This window comes from Nicotiana tabacum, chromosome 16, assembly GCF_000715075.1.
Source record: "Nicotiana tabacum cultivar K326 chromosome 16, ASM71507v2, whole genome shotgun sequence".
Lineage (NCBI taxonomy): Eukaryota > Viridiplantae > Streptophyta > Magnoliopsida > Solanales > Solanaceae > Nicotiana > Nicotiana tabacum.
In genome coordinates this window covers 14,468,405-14,487,499 of record NC_134095.1, presented here as the reverse complement: position 1 = coordinate 14,487,499, position 19,095 = coordinate 14,468,405, and the positions used below count along the sequence as shown (strand labels likewise).

At 38.0% G+C, this 19,095-nt stretch overlaps 1 protein-coding gene across 1 annotated transcript; it reads right to left on the bottom strand.

The window, feature by feature from the left end:
* Positions 1 to 806: 806 nt before the first annotated feature.
* On the bottom strand, positions 807 to 2,564 carry LOC107779650 (putative carbohydrate esterase At4g34215). Its single transcript, XM_016600110.2, has 2 exons — positions 1,905 to 2,564; positions 807 to 1,055 (listed from the first exon to the last, which is right to left on the bottom strand). The coding sequence occupies exons 1-2, from the start codon at positions 2,562 to 2,564 to the stop codon at positions 807 to 809; spliced, it is 909 nt and encodes a 302-aa protein (XP_016455596.2).
* Between the last annotated feature and the right edge of the window lie 16,531 nt (positions 2,565 to 19,095).

The window sequence follows — 19,095 nt, the reverse complement described above, 5'->3', positions numbered from 1 at the left end:
GCGTAAAACTTAAACTCAATTTTTTTAGTTTGACTCCAACCTCTAACCAAAACAGGAAAAGGCAGAGCAGCACAATTAGTAAAGGCAAGGTTCAAGATACTACATATAGGAAGTAATTATTGAATACGAGTGTTAATATTGGAAAGCGAAAGAATGAAAAATTGGCCGACAAAACAAAGAAAGTTTGAGGATCCAAGCTGTAACACAAAGACAGTGGATATCTCATCCGACAGAATGGATGGTTCCTAACCTTGAAATTCAGATATTTTTTCTTTTCGATATTTGGGGACAAGATGCTCTTTTAATTCCAAGAAAATGTGAGTAGTGACTTAGTGATACGTGTTATACTACATCAAATGGCCCCTATGTTATGAAAACGCTACTCAACTTTGGTAATTTAGGTTCAAAATGAATATCAGTATTTTCAAATAGGAAATAATCCGATCTTATAATATGACTATAATATAAAGATTCAATTAACTATATTATTTTTCAAGAAGAAATCGCCATCACTCGTGGAAGTTGAACCATGCGATCTGGTATGAAAGTGATGGAAAAGAGTAAACACAATATATTTACTTTTATGAATTTGTAATAATCGTTGTGTTCTGCATATTAAATCTGTATCTTCTATGTTTTTAGGTAGCTTCTACAATTGCGAATAAATACAAGTAGCGAAAGGCAAGACGATTTATGTAGTACCAAAATGAACAATTTAATCATCAAACTAGTTTAAAAAGAATTTCTTTTGAATAATTAACAAAAAACAGCTTAAGGGTTGAAGGAAGAAGTAAGTCGATAGACTACTACATCATATGATAAATCTTGTTTGAATTATTTTTAGCAGATTCAAATTTGGCTTTGAGAAATGCCTCAGCCATCATATTACCAAGTTTGACTTGGCCTTGGGTTGTGAGATGAATGCCATCCGAATTTAATGGTAGACCCTTAGCATCAACCTTTATTACATTTGGGAGATCAATATCAAATTGTGCTTGTCTCACTACATCTACAAATTCTCCTACAAACGGTGGTTTAGGATAATTTAGAACAGCCTGCAAAAAAAAAAAAAAAAGTGTTTAACTTCTGTATGTTAATAATGTATAATTAGAAATTGTCGACAGTGATCATAACTTGTATTAAAGAAATGCAGTAAACAACTACTATAACCAGTCGAATGCAATGATAATGTAAAAATTAATCACCTTGTTATTGTATAAAAAATTTAAATAAAAAAAGAAATTGAAGTTGTTATACAACAACAACAAACACAGTGAAAATCTCAGAAGTGGGATCTAGGGAGGTAAAGTGTACTTAGACCTTACCCCCACCTTTGTGAGAGTAGAAAGACTATTGTTGATAGACCCTCGGTACAAAAAAGATGAGAAAGAAGCAATAGCAGCAAGCAGTACCAACAACACTAGATAAACCGAAGCGAAAGAGACAAATTGCAGTTGTTTTGATTGGGTCAAAGTTCCGCTCGTTGACAATGTATATGTTTTTAACAACATCATGTGAAATTGACTTACAACAATAGATAACTCTTCGTATATATGGTAGTTTGAAAAATAGAGTAAGAACATTTTATATCCAGCTAAACTGCATTGGTAACGTAAAAAAATTTACATTGTTAATATACATAACTTAAATCCATTTTGATTAAGGATTATTATCTTATGCAAAAATCATTTGGAAAAAGAACACAACAACAACATGAAACCTTTGTGTAAATCCGGCAATAAAAGAGTGAAAGCAATTAAGGATTTATATATATAGTTAGTTACCACTACAACAATAATAACAACGAGTCAGTGAAAATCCACTAATGGAGAATGGGCTCGGATAGAGAAACTGTTACGACAAACCCTCGGCTCAAGAAGACGAAAAGGTATATAGTTAATTACCACAACAACAGGAAGTAGAGGAGAATTTAATTCAGTGCGTAGGTCTTGAACAAACTTTTCAAATTTGGATTTGTAATATTTTGCAGTGTATTTGTCCCTTGAATCACTCTCACCGTGATACCACAAAAGTGCTCTTAATGTTCCACCATCTCTAAGAGAAATCTTAACTCTTTTTCTCAATTGTTCGTATGGCAAATTCCCAGGAACCCAAGCATGAATTCCAGTCCCTGACCTCGAACATGGCACTAAACCAATAACTCCAAAATTTGGATCTTTTTTTAGAATTGCATTAGCAAAAGCCATACCAGGACCAACTCCACAATTAGAAAGACAATCAACTCCATAATTAAGGGGTTCATGTGCAATTTCCCACTTTGTATTAACTCTAAATCGAAGAATATTAGCTGGATTTGGTTGGGATTCAATAGGTACAATACCATCCCAATAACCATAGCTTACTCCACCTTGACCTGCCATATTGCTTTGACCTGCTAATATAAATATTTGTTTGTTTAATCTGTCAGTGGTTCTACTCGTAATTAGACGATGATCTTTGTCTTTACTACTCATCCAACGTAAGTAAACCAGAACCAAAATAAACATCAAGATTAGCAATATTTCTTCGGTTGCATTTTGTAATTTGTTGCACTTGAACAGCATCTTAATTCCCCCTTAATTAGTTTATCCTGTTGACCCAGAGCTGTTACTTATTCACTTCTTGTGGTACAAAAAGCAAGAATCTCCAGATATACCAAATACCCATAATCAGAGAAAAAAGTAAGTACCAGCAAAATACTAAATAGAAATTAATGATTATGTTGGAATTGTATGTCATTGGTTACAATGAATTTTTTCTTTCTCTAGAATTACTTTCCATATTTCTATCAATTCCCCTTCTTTATCTCTTTACATGAATTGGAACTACCTCATGCATTAACATGGATTTCATGCTAAGTAACAATATCAATGACATTTAAGAAGAGGGATATTTTTCTAGCCTTCTTTTTTATTTCCAGTGTGTGTGTGTATCATTGCGGTGTTTTTTTTATCACTTTGAAATTAAATGCATTTATTTAATTTTTTTTTCTATAGTGAGCTTGATTTTCTTATTTTAGTGAGATTTCAAGATAAGAAATGCCTACGTTGGCAACAGATATATACATTTCGAAGGGAATTCAATTAGTGCATGAACCATGAAATTTTAAGAAAATGCGCGATTCTTCCTATTTTTGACCTAGTACGTTGAATGGAGATTGTTTATGAGGCTGTGGAACTGAAATTTATAGTATGGTATTAGATTTTAGAAAGAATTAGGCTTTGCTCGTTCACGGTTCCCACGATAATTACCAAAAATGAATAAACTTTAATTTACTTCTTGGTCCATCTGTACATGTTTATTGAACATTGCGTTGTGGTTGAACGTCGGAGAAAAGCTTTTGCATGCATCGACGAATTCGAGTGAAATTTTGAGAAAAAACAGATACAAGTTAGAATCTGTATAGTGCTGATCAACGCTGAGAAACGGTGTGTTTGGTACGAAGGTTTCCAATTTTTTCACGTTTGGTTGGCTTAAATGTTTTGAAAAATATTTTCCTTGTGAATATGAACTCATTTTCCTCCAATTGAAGGAAAATAGGAAAATATTTTTCAAAACTCCTTCTTAACCTTCCCCACCCCACCCCCTCTACAAAAAAAGGTTTTTTTATTTTTTATTTTTTTATTTTTACAAATTTCAGTTTTTCCGTTACCATCCACCCTACTACCCCTTCACCCCCTCCCCCTCCCGCAAAAAAATAGTATTTTTTTTTGCAATTTCAAATTTCTATTTTTTCGTTCTTTTGCACCACCCACCACCCATCCCAACCTCCCCTCCCCAACCTCCCCCACCAACACAAAATTTTAACTTTTTTTACTTTTTTTTTGTAATTTAAATTTCTATTTTTTCCGTTTTACAGCGCCCCACCCCCCGGGAAAAAAATATTTTTTAAATGTATTTTTTAATTTTAATTTTTTAATTTATCGGTTTAAAGGCTCAAAATTTTACAAGTTTCAAAATTATGAGTTCGGAGGTTTATGTGTTTGAAAGTTTACGGGTTTAGAAATTATAAAGTTTACGGGTTTGAAATTCCGCACTTTTGAAAGTTTAGTGGTTCAAAAGTTTATGAAATTTGTGGGTCCGGAAGGTTGTTGGTTGAAAAATTTATGGTTTCATGTTTATTATATCTAAATTATTTATAAATACTCTTGAGAAGTCATTTTCCTTAATTTGCGTACCAAACATCGAAAAATGAATAAGCTTACTACTTGTTTTCCAAGAAAACATTTTTTATTATACCAAACACACCCAAAATGTAACGAATTTTCTGTAATATATCAATAGAAGAAAAACATGTTTAATTCTCGAATAGGTTACTTTTTACATAAGTTTAATTAAGAGTTGAAAAATTAAAGGTTGAATATACTGATCACTTTACTTGCATTAGTTCATTGGTTTATGTTGATTAAACTGTCTTGGCAAAGGTGAATTCTAGATTAATATAAGGTGCACATTGAACTGTTGGAAATCAGATCGATATGTCCATGCACACATAGCAATCTAATTTTCAGAAGAAGCAGATGTTATGACCAGGAAGAGACAAATCCGAAAATATAGAAGATAAAGTACATCAATTTAATATTGGAAAACCCTTCAAATCGAAGGTAGAAACTACGGGATCGCAGAAATCCAAAAAACTCTACTATAATAATAAGAGAATTACAAAAGTCCTACAAATTAACTACACAACAAGGGCCAAACAGAGAGCAACAATAACAATAACAAATCAATTGAAGAAAGGAAAAGTCACTAAAACGGAGCTGCTATTGGGGGCTCGAAATTGAATGCTACAGACCACAAAATCCGATCTCCACCGTTCAATCAAAGATCAAGATATTAGGAACACTCAATAATAATTTCAGCCCGATCCAATAACTAATGAATTGAAAAACGTGGTTTGAAATTGGCTGATCGTGACAAAATTTCTTCTCTTAGGCTTTAAGATCATAAAGAGAGCAATTAATCACCCTTAACCCATCGATGGTGGGAAGTCAACGACTACTTAGAGATGTAAATGAGATTAACAAGACCTTGCTTGTTTTACCTTCCCGCAACTTCATTTTATCGCGGAGGCTATGATGGATTATTCCATCTTCAAAAAAGAAGGTAATAACTTAGCTCTCTTGAAGCGTGAACACGACTTTTCAATCACGTAAGACTTCAGTTCCACAACTTCTCAATAGAATTTCCACCACCCGCACGATCACAATCAGTAAACATTTCACAGTCTCCTACTATATTACCCAAATAATATCCGAAAATAGCAATTTTGTGTGGGCGAAATTTCTAGGGACAAAAAGGGGCTGAAATTCGGCCACCATCTTTTTTTTTATTTACCCAAACGCATCTTGACCATAACCAATAAAGATGCACTACTTAGTTTTGACATCCAGTTTCGGTCTCTCATCTTTAGGAACATGCACACAAGCTTTACACTCAAATACTCTCAGGTGATCATAAAAAACATCATTGTCAAACCAAACTCTGTCTGAGACATCACCATCCAAAGCAATAGTAGGAGACAAATTGATAGCATAAGAAACATTGTTAAGTGTTTTCCCCAAAATGTATTTGGAAGTTTTGCCTCTGAAAGCAAGCATCTAACTATCTCAACTAGAGTTAAATTCATCCTCTCTGCCAAACCATTCAATTGAGCCGTCTTGTGCATAGTTTTCTAATGACGAATTTCTTGTTCTTTACAATAGTTATCAAAGGGACCATAATATTCACCACCATTAATAGTGCGAATGCATTTTAATTTCTTCCTCGTCTGCCTCCCAGCCAAGGCCTGGAATTTCTTAAACACGCCAAGTGCTTGATCTTTAGATTTCAATGGTTACACTCACAGCTTGCAAGAATGATCATAAATGAAGGTCACAAAGTAAAGAGCACCACCTTTTGACTTTACTTTAAAATGACCACACAAATCAGAATGTACTAGCTCCAATAATTCGGGCTTTCTTGAATGAGGATGACTATGAAAGAAAATCCTTTTCTGTTTGCCAGCTAAACAATGGATACACCTTTTCAGCTTTGCTTGTTTCACTCCAGAAAATAAACTTTTCTTAGCCAAATACGTAATCCCCCTTTTACTCACATGACTCAATCTTCTGTGTCATAATTCTGATAAAGTGTCACTTTCCATTGGAGTCAATAAGAATAGAGCCCTATGTCACATATAATTAAGAAGACTTGACTCCTCGAGCCACTACTAATGAGCCTTTGATGAGCTTCTATTGTCCATTAAATAGGTATTATGGTAACTTTCATCGTCTAATCTTCCTATGGAGATCAAATGGAAAGGAAAGTCTGGAGCATGCTTGACATTTTGAAGAACTAACATTGAACTATTGTTAGTTTTTAAACAAACCATGCCAGCACCAAACACCTTAACTTCAATGGCATTGCCCATCTTTAACACTCCCAAATCGATACGAGTATAAGATGAGAAAAATTCTTTTCTTGGTATGACTGTGAGGTAGTTCCAGAATCTACTATTTAGCTCGTCTCATGGCATACCAAATTGATGACGTTTCTATCATAAGAAAAAATATCATCTCGAACAATAGCAACAATATTGTTCTCATTATTTTCAACTTTCCGTCCTCCTCTAATGCCTTGCTTCAACTTGTGGCAGAACCTTTTAATATGCCATTTCTTGTCACAGTGGTCGCACATAATATTATGGTATTTGGACCTTGACTTACTTCTGCTTGTACCTCTATTCCTCAAACCTCTTGTTCTATCTTTCCCCCGATCTTCTGTAACCAAGATATCTGCTTGTGAGGATGAACCTTGAGATTTTCTCCTTACTTCCTCGTTCAATACACCACTTTTGACTTATTTCATGGTCACCTTACCACATGGAGTTGAATTTGTCAAAGAAACACGAAGGGTTTCTCAAGAACATGGCAGAGTATTAAAAAGCCAAAGCCCTTGTATCTCACTATCAAAATTAACTCCCATTCCAGGCAGCTAATCAAAGACACCCTGCAAATCATTTATATGATCAAGGATGGGATTTTCTTCGTTGTATTTAAAGCCCAACAATTATTTTAGTAGAAACAACTTGTTGTTCTTAGTTTTTGAAGCATAAAGAGTCTCTAGCTTTTCCCCACAGCGATCTCGCATGTGTCTCATTTACAATAAGGTTGGGAATATTGTCTTCAACCCATTGCCGTATATATCCACATACTTGATAGTGCTCAAAATTCCAATCTTCATCAGATATATTTTTCGGTTTATGAGCTACAAAAACGGGTAGATGCATACTCTTCATGAACAACAAATCTTTCATCTTGCTTTTCCAAACATTATAATTTCTCACATTTAAACATACTATCTTACTCATATTTGCCTCCATTCCGTGAAAACCAAGATAAATAACTAAGGCTCTAATACCATTTGTTAGGATCGCAATAATAAGGTGTTATGCAGAAGCTCGTAAAGCATACCTTCAATGACGATAAATCAGATAACAAAAGAGAAATATATATAAAAAGAAAGACACAAATAGTTAACGTGGTTCGGTCAATTGACCTATGTACATAAACAGAGATGAGCATCCACAATCTAGCCATAAGGGGTTTGAGAGTCTTGTTTAGGAGGAGAACTTTTCAGGATAAGTGTTAGTGTGTCACTTGTGTTTGCCTCTTTGTGAGGTTATTCTCTCGATATTTTGTACCATCTCAGCCACTAACCTTCTTTCATTTTCCACCCTCTTTGCCTCTAACCTAGTTTCAACTTCTGATAAGTGTGAATTTTGACCACTTATTAGCATCTCTTTTGCTTTTATTTTAGTCTGAAAGTATTGATTTATGTTCCCAAAACTAATGAAAGTGTGCAAATTGCAGGAATGTTGGAAGTTTGCTCTCCCATGATGAATTCTGACTCAAAAAGGAGTGTTTCTGACTCACAAGGCAAGAAGGGGCGCAAGACATAAAACGTGTGGTCCGCAGAAGGATTTTTGTGGCCGCAGAAGAAATTGCAGACCACATAATTCCTTATGCGGCCGTAGAACAAGCAAAAAAGCCCAGCAGAGTTTTAGCTGATGTGAGGACCACACATGATTTGTGTGGCCGCAAAACAAGGTCTACACGGACAAATGATTCCAAGTTTAGAGAGTGTGCAAATGACCAAGCACAATTCCATGTGCAGCCGCAGAAGATGCTTTGCAGCCGTAGACCAGAATCGTGCGGCTGTAGAATCCAAGACCCTACCAACTGAAGCAATCTACGGACCACACATGGAATTGTGCAGCCGCAAAACCTCCCGATAGGCATTTTTGTCAGCAAATTTTAGGCCACTATAAATAGACGAGAATCACATTGTTAGGTCAAGTTTCAAAGTTTGAGTTGTTGTAGTCGTTGTATTTTGCTATTTTAGGAAGTTTGTAACTATTTTAGGATTTAAACATCATATTTTATCATTTTAATTTCAGATTATGAGTTTAATTAGTATTTCTTCTTGTTTTCTTTATTTTTCACTATGAGTTGGCAGAAAGCTCATTGCTAAGTTTTTCTCTCCCAGGCATATGGCTATACTTCGAGATGAGATCTTGGCATTCAAGCAAGAGCCGTATGAACCACTTCACGAGATATGGAAGCTCTATAGAACTATGGTTAAGGAATGTCCCAACAACGATATGACAGAAAACATGATTCAACAAACCTTCTACCGTGGGATTAATACAACCAAAAAATGTGTAGTGAATCAACTAGATGGTGGGAACTTTATGACTATGGCTTATGCAGAGGCATGTGAGATTTTGGATAAGATGGTGGAAATGTCGCCGGCTTGGCAATCCCTGGCCAATGTTCCACAAGGTGACCTGAATATGATCCATCTTCACAAAGAATTGCATGACCATAGGCAAGCCATCACCAAATTGACCACTATCATGAATTAACTAGCAAAGGTCAACTTAGTCAAGTGCAAGCTCCTAAGAAAGTTAATGTTATAGAGGGAGTAAATATGTTGATGAACAAGAGGAGGACCAAGGGTCCTCAAGTGCAAACTCGAGTGGAACTATGTGCAAGATGATGGCGGTTTTGAGAAATATAATTCTTACAATGAACAAGAGGAGGAAGTGAAATATGTGAACAATTTTCAAGGGCTAAAAAACAACTTCCAAGGCCCAAGTCAACAACAATGGCAACCACAAAACAATCATGGCAATTGGAACTCTAACAATCAAGGAAATTGGAGTGGTAACAACAATCAAGGAAATTGGAGTGGGAATAACCAAGGAATTTGGGGAGGCAACAATCAAGGTGAATGGAGTAACACTCAAAGAAATCGGGGGTCAGATTTTTAAAGGCCTCCAATGTACCAACAATCGAGCAACCCACCTCCTTATCCTTCCCACGGCTCAAGTTCTTCAAACAATAAGATGGGATGTATTGAAAATATGTTCAAGTAAATAATGTAAAAGAATGATGATTCGGATGCCCAACTTGCCTTACACAGCACATCAATCCGCAACCTAGAGTTTCAAATAGGACAAATCTCTCAAGATTTAAATTCTCGCCCTAAAGGAGCACTACCAAGTGACACGGTGGTGAACCCAAATAGAGGAGACAATATGGGGCATGCTATGATGGTTACCAGAAAAAGTGGAAGGGGCGGGGATGCACCTACCTCAGGTGGTAGGTGACTTGTTGATGATGACCAAGTGATGCAAGAAGAAGAGGTCCCAAACAATATTGTGCAACCTAATGAGGAAGTTCAGATTGATATTAATAATAGTGTGGAAGAGACTCAAGAGGAGGTTAACCCATCTAGGGAATACATCATTGACATACCGAAACCGGTAGTGCAAAAGGCTAAGGCACCATTGACCAAGCCCCCACCTCCATACCCTCAAAGACTTGCTAAACAAAATAGTGAGAATCAATTCAAGAAGTTCATTCAAATGATGAAGAGTCATTCAATCAATGTGCCTTTGGTCGAAGCTTTGGAATAAATGCCTGCTTATGTAAAGTTTATGAAGGATCTTGTGACCAAGAAGCGATCAATGAATTTTGAAACTATTAAAGTCACTCATTAAGTGAGTGCAATTGTTTATTCCATGTCTCCTAAGTTGTAGGATCACGACGCTTTCACAATTTCTTGTACAATTGGAAGTGCCGAGTTTGCTAAAACTCTTTATGATCTTAGGGAAATATCAATTTTATGCCCTATTCGTTTTCAAAACTTTGGGAATTAGGAAACAAAGATCTACCTCTATGAGATTGCAAATGGCTGATCATACCATGAAGAAGAAGTTGTTGGGTGTGATTGAAGATGTTTTGGTTCGGGTTGATAAATTTATTCTCCCGGTGGATTTTGTCATTCTAGATTGTGAGGTTGATTATGAAGTGCCAATTATTCTTGGGAGGCCTTTCCTTGCTATGGGTAAGGCTCTTTGTGATATTGAAGCTGGAGAACTCACTTTCCTGGTTGGTGATGAAAAAGTGGTATTCCATATGTGTAAGTCCATGCGACAACCAAATTGCAATGAGGTGTGTTCTTTTGTGGACTTGATGACCGATGTCATTGTTGATGACTCAAGTGCTACAATCAATGTTGGTGATATATTGGAGGTCGTCTTGCCCAACTTTGATACTATTGAGATGGATGACTTCATGGAATGTGTGAACTCTTTGCAAGTAATAGGGTCGTACAACTATGCACCCCGGAAATTATCCTTGGATCTTGTAAATAGGATGAATCCTCCTACTAAGCCTTTCATTGAAGATCCACCTACCTTGGAGTTGAAGTCATTGCCTCCACATCTACGGTATGAATTCTTGGTCCTTGGTCTATTTTACCGATTATTCTTTCCTCTTGTTTGACTAACACGCAGGTAGATTGTACATTGGTGGTGCTACAAGAGAAGAAGAATGCTATTGGGTGGACCTTGGCCGATATTCAGGGTATAAGCCCCGCCTTTTTCTTGTATAAGATCAAGTTGGAGGATGGCACAAAACCATCTTTTGAAATCAAAGGAGACTCAATGAGGCTATGCAAGAAGTTGTCAAGAAAGAGACTATCAAGTGGTTGGATGTCGGGGTTGTCTATCCCATCTCCGATAGTTCATGGAGTTCTCCAGTTCAATGTGTCACAAAGAAGGGGGCATGATAGTAGTCACCAATGACAAGAATGAATTGATTCCCACAAGAACAATAATCCATTGGAGGGTGTGTATGGATTATTGCAAGCTCAACAAAGTCACAAGGAAGGATCACTTTCCACTTCCTTTCCTTGATCAAATGCTCGATAGATTGAGCAGCCGTGCTTTCTACCAAATTCTCATTGCTCCAGAAGATCAAGAGAAAACAAACTTTACATGTCGTTATGATACTTCTGCTTTCAAGAGGATGTTATTTGGTTTGTGCAATGCACCGATGACTTTTCAGAGATGTATGATGTCTATTTTCATGGACATGGTGAAGGACTACCTAGAAGTTTTCATGGATAACTTTTCGGTGGTTGGAGATTCTTTTGATGATTGTCTTGCGAATTTAGACAAAGTTTTAGCTAGATGTGAAGAAACCAATTTGGTGCTCAATTCGGAGAAATGTCATTTCATGGTTGAGAAAGGTATTGTCCTTGTTTATAAAATCTCAAGGAATGGAATTGAAGTTGATAAGGCAAATATTGAGGTGATTTCTAAGCTTTCACCCCCAACTTTGGTGAAGGGTGTGCGGAGTTTCTTAGGCCATGCGAGCTTTTACTGGCGCTTCATCAAAGATTTCTCTAAAGTAGTGAACCCGTTGTGCAAGCTTCTTGAGAAGGATTCCAAGTTTAATTTTAATGATGATTGCATGAGATCTTTTGAATTGTTGAAGCTCAGGTTGACAACCACTCCCTTCATCACCGCTCCGAATTGGAGTGTGCCTTTTAAACTCATGTGTGATGCAAGTGACGTAGCGGTTGGGGCTATTTTGGGGCAACATATCAACAAGTTTTTCCATCCGGTCTACTATGATAGTAAGATCATGAATGGTACCCAAGTCAACTATACCGTTACAGAGAAAGAGCTCCTTGCTATTGTGTTTGCAATTGAGAAGTTCTGCCCGTACTTGATAGATGCAAAAGTTATTATCTACAGGGATCATATGGCGCTTTGTTATCTTATGAGCAAAAAGGACTCTAAAGCTCAGTTGATGAGATAGGTACTCTTGTTGCAAGAATTTGATATTGACATCCAAGATATGAAAGGCAATGAAAACCAAGTGGCGAACCACTTGTCTCATTTGGCGGAAGAGGGGAGGCCGCATGATGGCCTTAAAATCAATGACTCCTTCCCCGATGAGAAACTCTTGGAAATTTCAATAAAAGAGGTGCCATGGTTCGCGGACTTAGCAAATTTTCTTGTGTGTGAAATCATTCTGGATGAGCTCTCTTCAAGCCAAAGGAAGAAGCTCAAATGGGATTGTCAAGATTATTATTAGGATTAACTATACCTTTTTCGTATTTATATGGATGAGGTGATTAGAAGATGTGTACCGGAAGAAGAGTAAGGTGATATTCTTGGGGCTTGTCATTCTTCACCATATGGTGGTCATCGTGGTGGAGTAAGAACTGCAACCAAAGTGCTTAGTTGTGGATTCTATTGGCCCACTCTTTACCAGGATGCAAGTGAGTTAGTGAAAAAATGTGATGAATTTCAACAGGTCGGTGGAATATTAAAGAAAAATGAAGTACCTCTCACAAACATTTTAGAGATTGATATTTTCGATGTGTGGCGCATTGACTTCATGGGCCCTTTTGTGATTTAATGTGGAAACACCTACATCTTGGTCATGATAGATTATGTGTCCAAATGGGTTGATGTTGTTGCTCTACCCAACAATAAAGCGAGAAGTGTAGTGGCTTTTCTTGAAGAAGAATATTTTCACAAGGTTTGGTACTCCACGTGCAATTATAAGTGATAGGGGGTCACACTTTTGCAATAAGGCTTTTGACACTTTACTTAACAAGTATGGTGTTACTCACAAATTCACGACTCCCTATCACCCACAAGCTAGTGGTCAAGTGGAAGTCTCCAACTGGGAGATAAAGAGTATCTTGTCCAAAATGGTGAATGCTAATCGGACGGATTGGTCCAAGAAGCTTGATGATACATTATGGGCTTATCGGACAGCTACAAAAAACCTATCAGAATATTGCCATGCCGATTGGTGTTCGAAAAAGCTTGTCATCTTCTGATGGAACTAGAGCACAAGGTAATATGTTCTCTAAAGAAGTTGAATCTTGATTGGGATGTAGCCGCTAACTTGAGGGTTGAATATTTGAATGAATTGGATGAGTTCTGGTATCATGATTATACGAATTTGTCCTTGTACAGAGAAAACATGAAATATCTTCATGACAAATACATTTGAAAAAAAAGATTTCAAGGTGGACGATCTTGTATTGTTGTTCAACTCAAGGTTGCGGATGTTTACCGGGAAGCTAAAATCCAAGTGAAGTGGTCCTTTTGAAATTGTTGGTGTGATACATTTTGGTGCATTAGACTTGAAGAACAAAAATAATGAAGTATTTCGAGTCAATGGTCACTAGGTGAAGCACTACTTAGGCAAGGTTGGATATAGCCACGTGGTGGCGGTCATTGATTTCACTTGAGGGTATTTTGCGTCGTGCTCGAGGTTAAATCAACCGCTTCTTGGAGGAAACCCATGTTTATTTTCTTTTTTCTTTTGTAGGTAGGTGCGATTTGTATTCTAATTTTATTTGAAATGTGCCTCTACGATAGTGTGACTTACAAGAAAGGTGGAATAAAATATGGCTAAGTGTTTAAAATTGTGTGGACCGCACTTTATTTGTGTGGACCACACATTTCTATGTGCCATAGCAGTAGAGCCTTATGGGCGTATATTTCTCTGGCGGACCGCATATTTAAAATGTCAAAACTACCAACTCTCTGAAGTTTAAGCTTGTCAGTGCGGAGGTCGATATGCGACCGCACGTGAACTCTGCAGCCGCACTTGAAAATGTGCGGACCGCAGATGGATTTATGAAATGAGGCCCCCACGTTAAAGAGTGCGGACCGCACATGAAAATGTGCAGCCGAACTCGTATCTTTCCCTTTCTCAAATTATTTGGTATAAATAGAACAGTAGGGCTCACTGAACACTTTTCCCTCTCTGATCAAACACTCTTACTCTGTTAATTTTTTTTGGAGATTTCAATTGTCCACACACACAACCACATCGATTAGTCACTCATTGCACTCACTCTATCTGGTATGCTTCGATTTCATATTAACTTTTTATGTTTATTAATTTAGTTCTTTTTAGGCTATCTATTATTAGAGTTCCATTATGTGTTTATGTAGGGTAAACCTGGACTAGGTAACCACGATATATGCTCTAGTGGGGTTGGTTCGTGAAATTTCATGTTTTTATGATGTTGTCATGTCTATTTGTGCAAGAAATTGAAAAATCTAACTTGAAAAAGTTAACTGCTCGTAATTGTTTTGAAATTTGCGGCCGCACTTGAAATTGTGTGGTCCGCAGATTCAGATTTTTGGCAAATTGTAAGGCAAAAATCTGCAGCCGCAAGTTAAAATGTGCGGACCGCAGATTTCCCCTTATGACCGCAAATCAGCCCATTCTCTATCATCAGAGAGTCTTCATTGTTGAGACTCAGAAGTGCGTCCGCAAGTCAAATTATACGGACCGCAGATTTTCCTTTGCGGTCGCAGATTGGCCATTTCTCTATCATCAGAGAGTTAACATTTTTGGGACTCAAAAATGCGGCCATAAGCTAAAATGTGCAGACCGCACTTCCCTTCTGCGGCTGCACAATAAAAATCTATAGACCGCGAGTTCCTTCTAAGACTGCACATAAAAATGTGCGGATCAAAGATCCTTTATCCAGCAGACATATATTAACCTCATAACCCCAATGTGTCCAAGTGTTTCTCCCTCACCTATATAAGTCCTGTATGTGTTGAACAATGAATTTCAACTAACAATCTTCTCTTCTTTGATATAGAAAATGGTTTGATCATGAGGCTGATGTGACACTTTAAAGGGAAGAGGTGAATCTTCTCGAGGTCAAGGTAAAGGTACCTTGCCTCTTGACCAGCCCAAGACAATCAGGAAGAAAACTACAGCCGGCAGAGGAAGAGGTACGGACCTCTCAGAGTCTAGCTCCTATGTCCCGTCTAGGGAGGTGTTAGAGGGCAACTCAGCCTTTGTTTAGGAGGAGCATACGGCCACACAGTCGAGGTCGCAAGGGAGATACTAGCTTAGGGATGAGCCGTCTTCATCTTACAACACCTCCGAGAGGTCAGAGAGTGCTAGCCAATCTTTTGAGCCATCAGATACCCCTTTCCCTGAGGCACGGGTTATACATGACATTCATGATGACGATTGAAAGGGAGATGAAATAGCTACAGGTTTGGAGAGATCGAAGAAGAAGGAGGTTTTGGAGGATCGATTTGTCAGCTTGTCCACCTTTACTAGTTTTCGTATGTGGGGGTTAGTGAGGTCGTTGACTCTTGAGCGTCAATTTCTTTTGAAAGATTTGGAGACATACAACCCGACAATATTGAGGCAGTTCAGAGAACGAAAAGGTTGGATGTGGTTACCAAAAGTGGAGGATGCCAAAAATACCTTATTCAAGAATTCTATGCCAATATTGCTCACATAAAGTAAGGGACGAAGGTGACCAAAGTGCGCAACCTCAAGGTGAGGTTTGATCAGCATACACTAAGAGTGTACTTGGGCATAGAGGATGTTGAGACAAGGAGCATCTAGAGAAGTGCGCAATGAAGGAGGAAGTCTGACCTTTCTTGGCAAAGATTTTAGCACCACCGGGGCCATCACCACCATGGATTACTCCTGGGGTTCCTATCCACTGGGAGACTTTAGTAGTAGATCAGATTCACGCCAAAATAAGACTCACCTTCCTATTCCTTGGGTTGTGCTTGTGGCTTCCATTATGGCTGGGTACCCAATTAATGTGGGTATCATGATGTCAGCCAATATTTCATTAATAGCATGGTAGGATAGCTCGGCCTACCCTTATCCCAACTCTATCATAGAATACTTCACTGATGCAAAGGTAGAGCTTGACAGCAAGGTGAAGGCAAAGAAGCCTTTCGACTGGTATTCACTGCTAGATACGAGCAACCCAAAGAAAAAAGTCCAGCCTTCTACCACAACAGAACAGTTTGGTATCCACACCTGCTGAGCCTTCTTCCAGTGTCGCTGCTATTCCTCCTCTATCATCTACAACTCCTACTTCAGCTCCTACCATAGCCCCTAGGGAAGCTCTGAAACCAGTAACCATTCCCACTGCTCCACTATCTGCATTGCGAGTCTCCTAGATATTGGCAAACCTCAACAGCTAGATACAAATAGCTACTACAAAGTTGTCTAACTTATCTAGTACTGTTATAATGCAGTCCACTTCATAGGCGTCATAGGCCCGTTCTAACACTAATGAGATGCTGAAGAGATTCTGGACAACTAGAAGACTATTGTGGACACTTTGGTGCAATACGGGTCGGTTGTTGAGGAGTTGAGAAAGAAAGTGAAGAAGATGAAGAAGTCCTAGGTAAGTGAGAAATCAGTGGACAAGCTTCGGAAGGAGGTGACTAGACTTGCTACAATTGGAGACCTTCTTTTTGATATGCTGCTTGACCCACACCAGTCCCTCCAGATCCTTCAGCACCATCTGCACCAGTAGCACTAGCTTGCCAGTCTGACGATCCAGACCTTGCTGCCGACATTGCTGAGGCAGTGCGTGAAATGTTCGACAATCCAGCCATGCCTAGATTTGATGATGATGAGATTTAGTTGGCTGACCCTGAGGGAGATGATATTGCTGGGGACACTGAGATGTCCAAGGATCCCTAGGGAGTTTTCTTCACCCTCTCTTCTATTACTCTTATTTTGCTAAGCATTGGGGACACTGTTTACTTTTTTCGGGGGGGGGGGGGGAGGGGGGTGGAGTTTATTTGATACATTGGTACACTTTGGATACATTTGGTCTATAATAATTTGATGATACTTTTTCTTTCTTATTTGTATTCATCTAACTTCTCTCTCTTTTCTTATGTATAGTTATCTATCTTTAATATTTATTGTTCATTAGCTTCTTTATATTTCCACTTTAGTTCTTGTTTTGTTAAGTAGCTTCTTTTTATGCTTTAGTAGATAATAAGCTTTTGGTTTTCTTAATGTCATGGTTCTTTTCAACGATGGATACCTTGAATTGACTTAGTGATCATCGAGTGGTTTATTGGACCATAGTGGTTTTAAAAGTTGAATGTGGTCGTTGTAGGCCCTCGACTCTATCCTATTTTACAATCTAGTTGCATGAGGGGTGAGATAATTTATTGCTAGTCGAGTGCCCGTGCAAATGGTCTAGAACTTACCCCAAATGTGTTTCAAGGAGAAATCCTAAGTGTTGCTTGGTTTGAGAAGTGATTGTAGGATTTCCTTGGCCCGACTGAGCTTTCTATTGCCAACCAATGTCGTTATCCCTAGTCAACCCCCTTTGAGCCTCTAGCCTTCCTCATTTGATGACCATGTTATAAGCCTTTACCTGTTTTGTCGTGACCCTCTCTTAGTACCCGGACTTTTCTTAACACTCTTGTGAAATAAGTAGCTAAAAGCATAAGTTTGGGGAGAGATGAGAAATTTTGAATAGGGTATCAAGGCACAAAAAGAGAATAGAAATGATCTCTATGAAAAGAGAAGGCAAGAAAAGAAAAAGAATAAAACAAAAGAAAAATGCAAAAAAGAGAATAAGTAAAAGGATTGACGGATTCAAAAAGAGGTAATGATCCCTAACATGAGTACCAAAAAGGAAGAAAAAGTATGAAACGAACAAGAAAGAGTGATGTCAAGTCTCTCTAGCCCCCAATAAAAAGAAAATACCTCTAAGAATTAGTAATTGTGAGCCGAGAAATAAAAATGTGATGTGCTTAAGGAAAAGTGTAACCGCTTACCCATATGGTATCCTACCCTAATCCAAAAGCCTTCATTACAACCCGAAAGAAGTCCTACGTGATTTTGAATCGAGTGAGCTTACATTAGTGGTTATCTAAATTAGGGGCAAGCCTATGGTACTTGAAGCCGTACTTGTGACATTCTCTTGTGAGAGAAGAGTGAACCTTTCATGAATCTTAAGATTGAGTGCTAACATTTTAAGTGAGCTTGGCAAATGGAAAGTAGAGGAGTAAGAGTTTGGAGTCCACCATGACCTACATGATAGAATAATAGTCATTGATGAGTAAAGTCAATTCTTGAAGCTTAAATGTCACATTAGAACTATATGTGCATGAATATTTGACTTGTCACCTTGTTGATAATGCAAGACTAGTGTGGGTAATTGTTGGTCCCAACTGCTGTATGAATGGCTCAACATTGACTCGCTGAAATGAGCTTTATCTTCGAGGAGGTGGGAACTAATTTATTTGCTTGAGGACAAACAAAGACCTAAGTTTGGGGGAGTTGATAAGTGTGGATTTTGACCACTTATTAGGACCTTTTTGCTTTTATTTTACTCTGAAAGTATTGATTTATGTTTTCAAAACTAATGAAAGTGTGAAAATTATAGGAATGTTGGAATTTTTGTCTCCCATAATGAAATCTGACTCAAAAAGAAGTGTTTCCGACTCACAAGGCAAGAAGGGGCGTAGGACATAAGAAGTGCGGTTTGTAGAAGGATTTTTTGGTCGTAAAAGAAAGTGCGGACCGCAGAATTCCTTCTGTGGCCATAGAACAAATGAAGAAGCCCAATAGAGTTTTAGATGATGTGCGGACGACACATAATTTGTGTTGCTGTAGAACAAGGTCTGCACTAACAAATAATTCCAAGTTCAGAGATTATGCAAATGACCAAGACTTGAAACCTTCCCTGAAGTGCGGACCGCAAAATTCTATGTTCGTCTGCAGAAGATGCTTTGCGACTGCAAACCAGAATTGTGCGGCTGCAGAATCCAAGACCCTTCCAGTTGAAGCAATCTATGGACCACACATGGAATTGTGCGGCTGCAGAACCTCCGGAGGGCATTTTTGTCGGCGAACTTTGGGCCACTATAAATAGATGAGAATCACATTTTTACGTCAAGTTTCGAAGTCTGAGCTA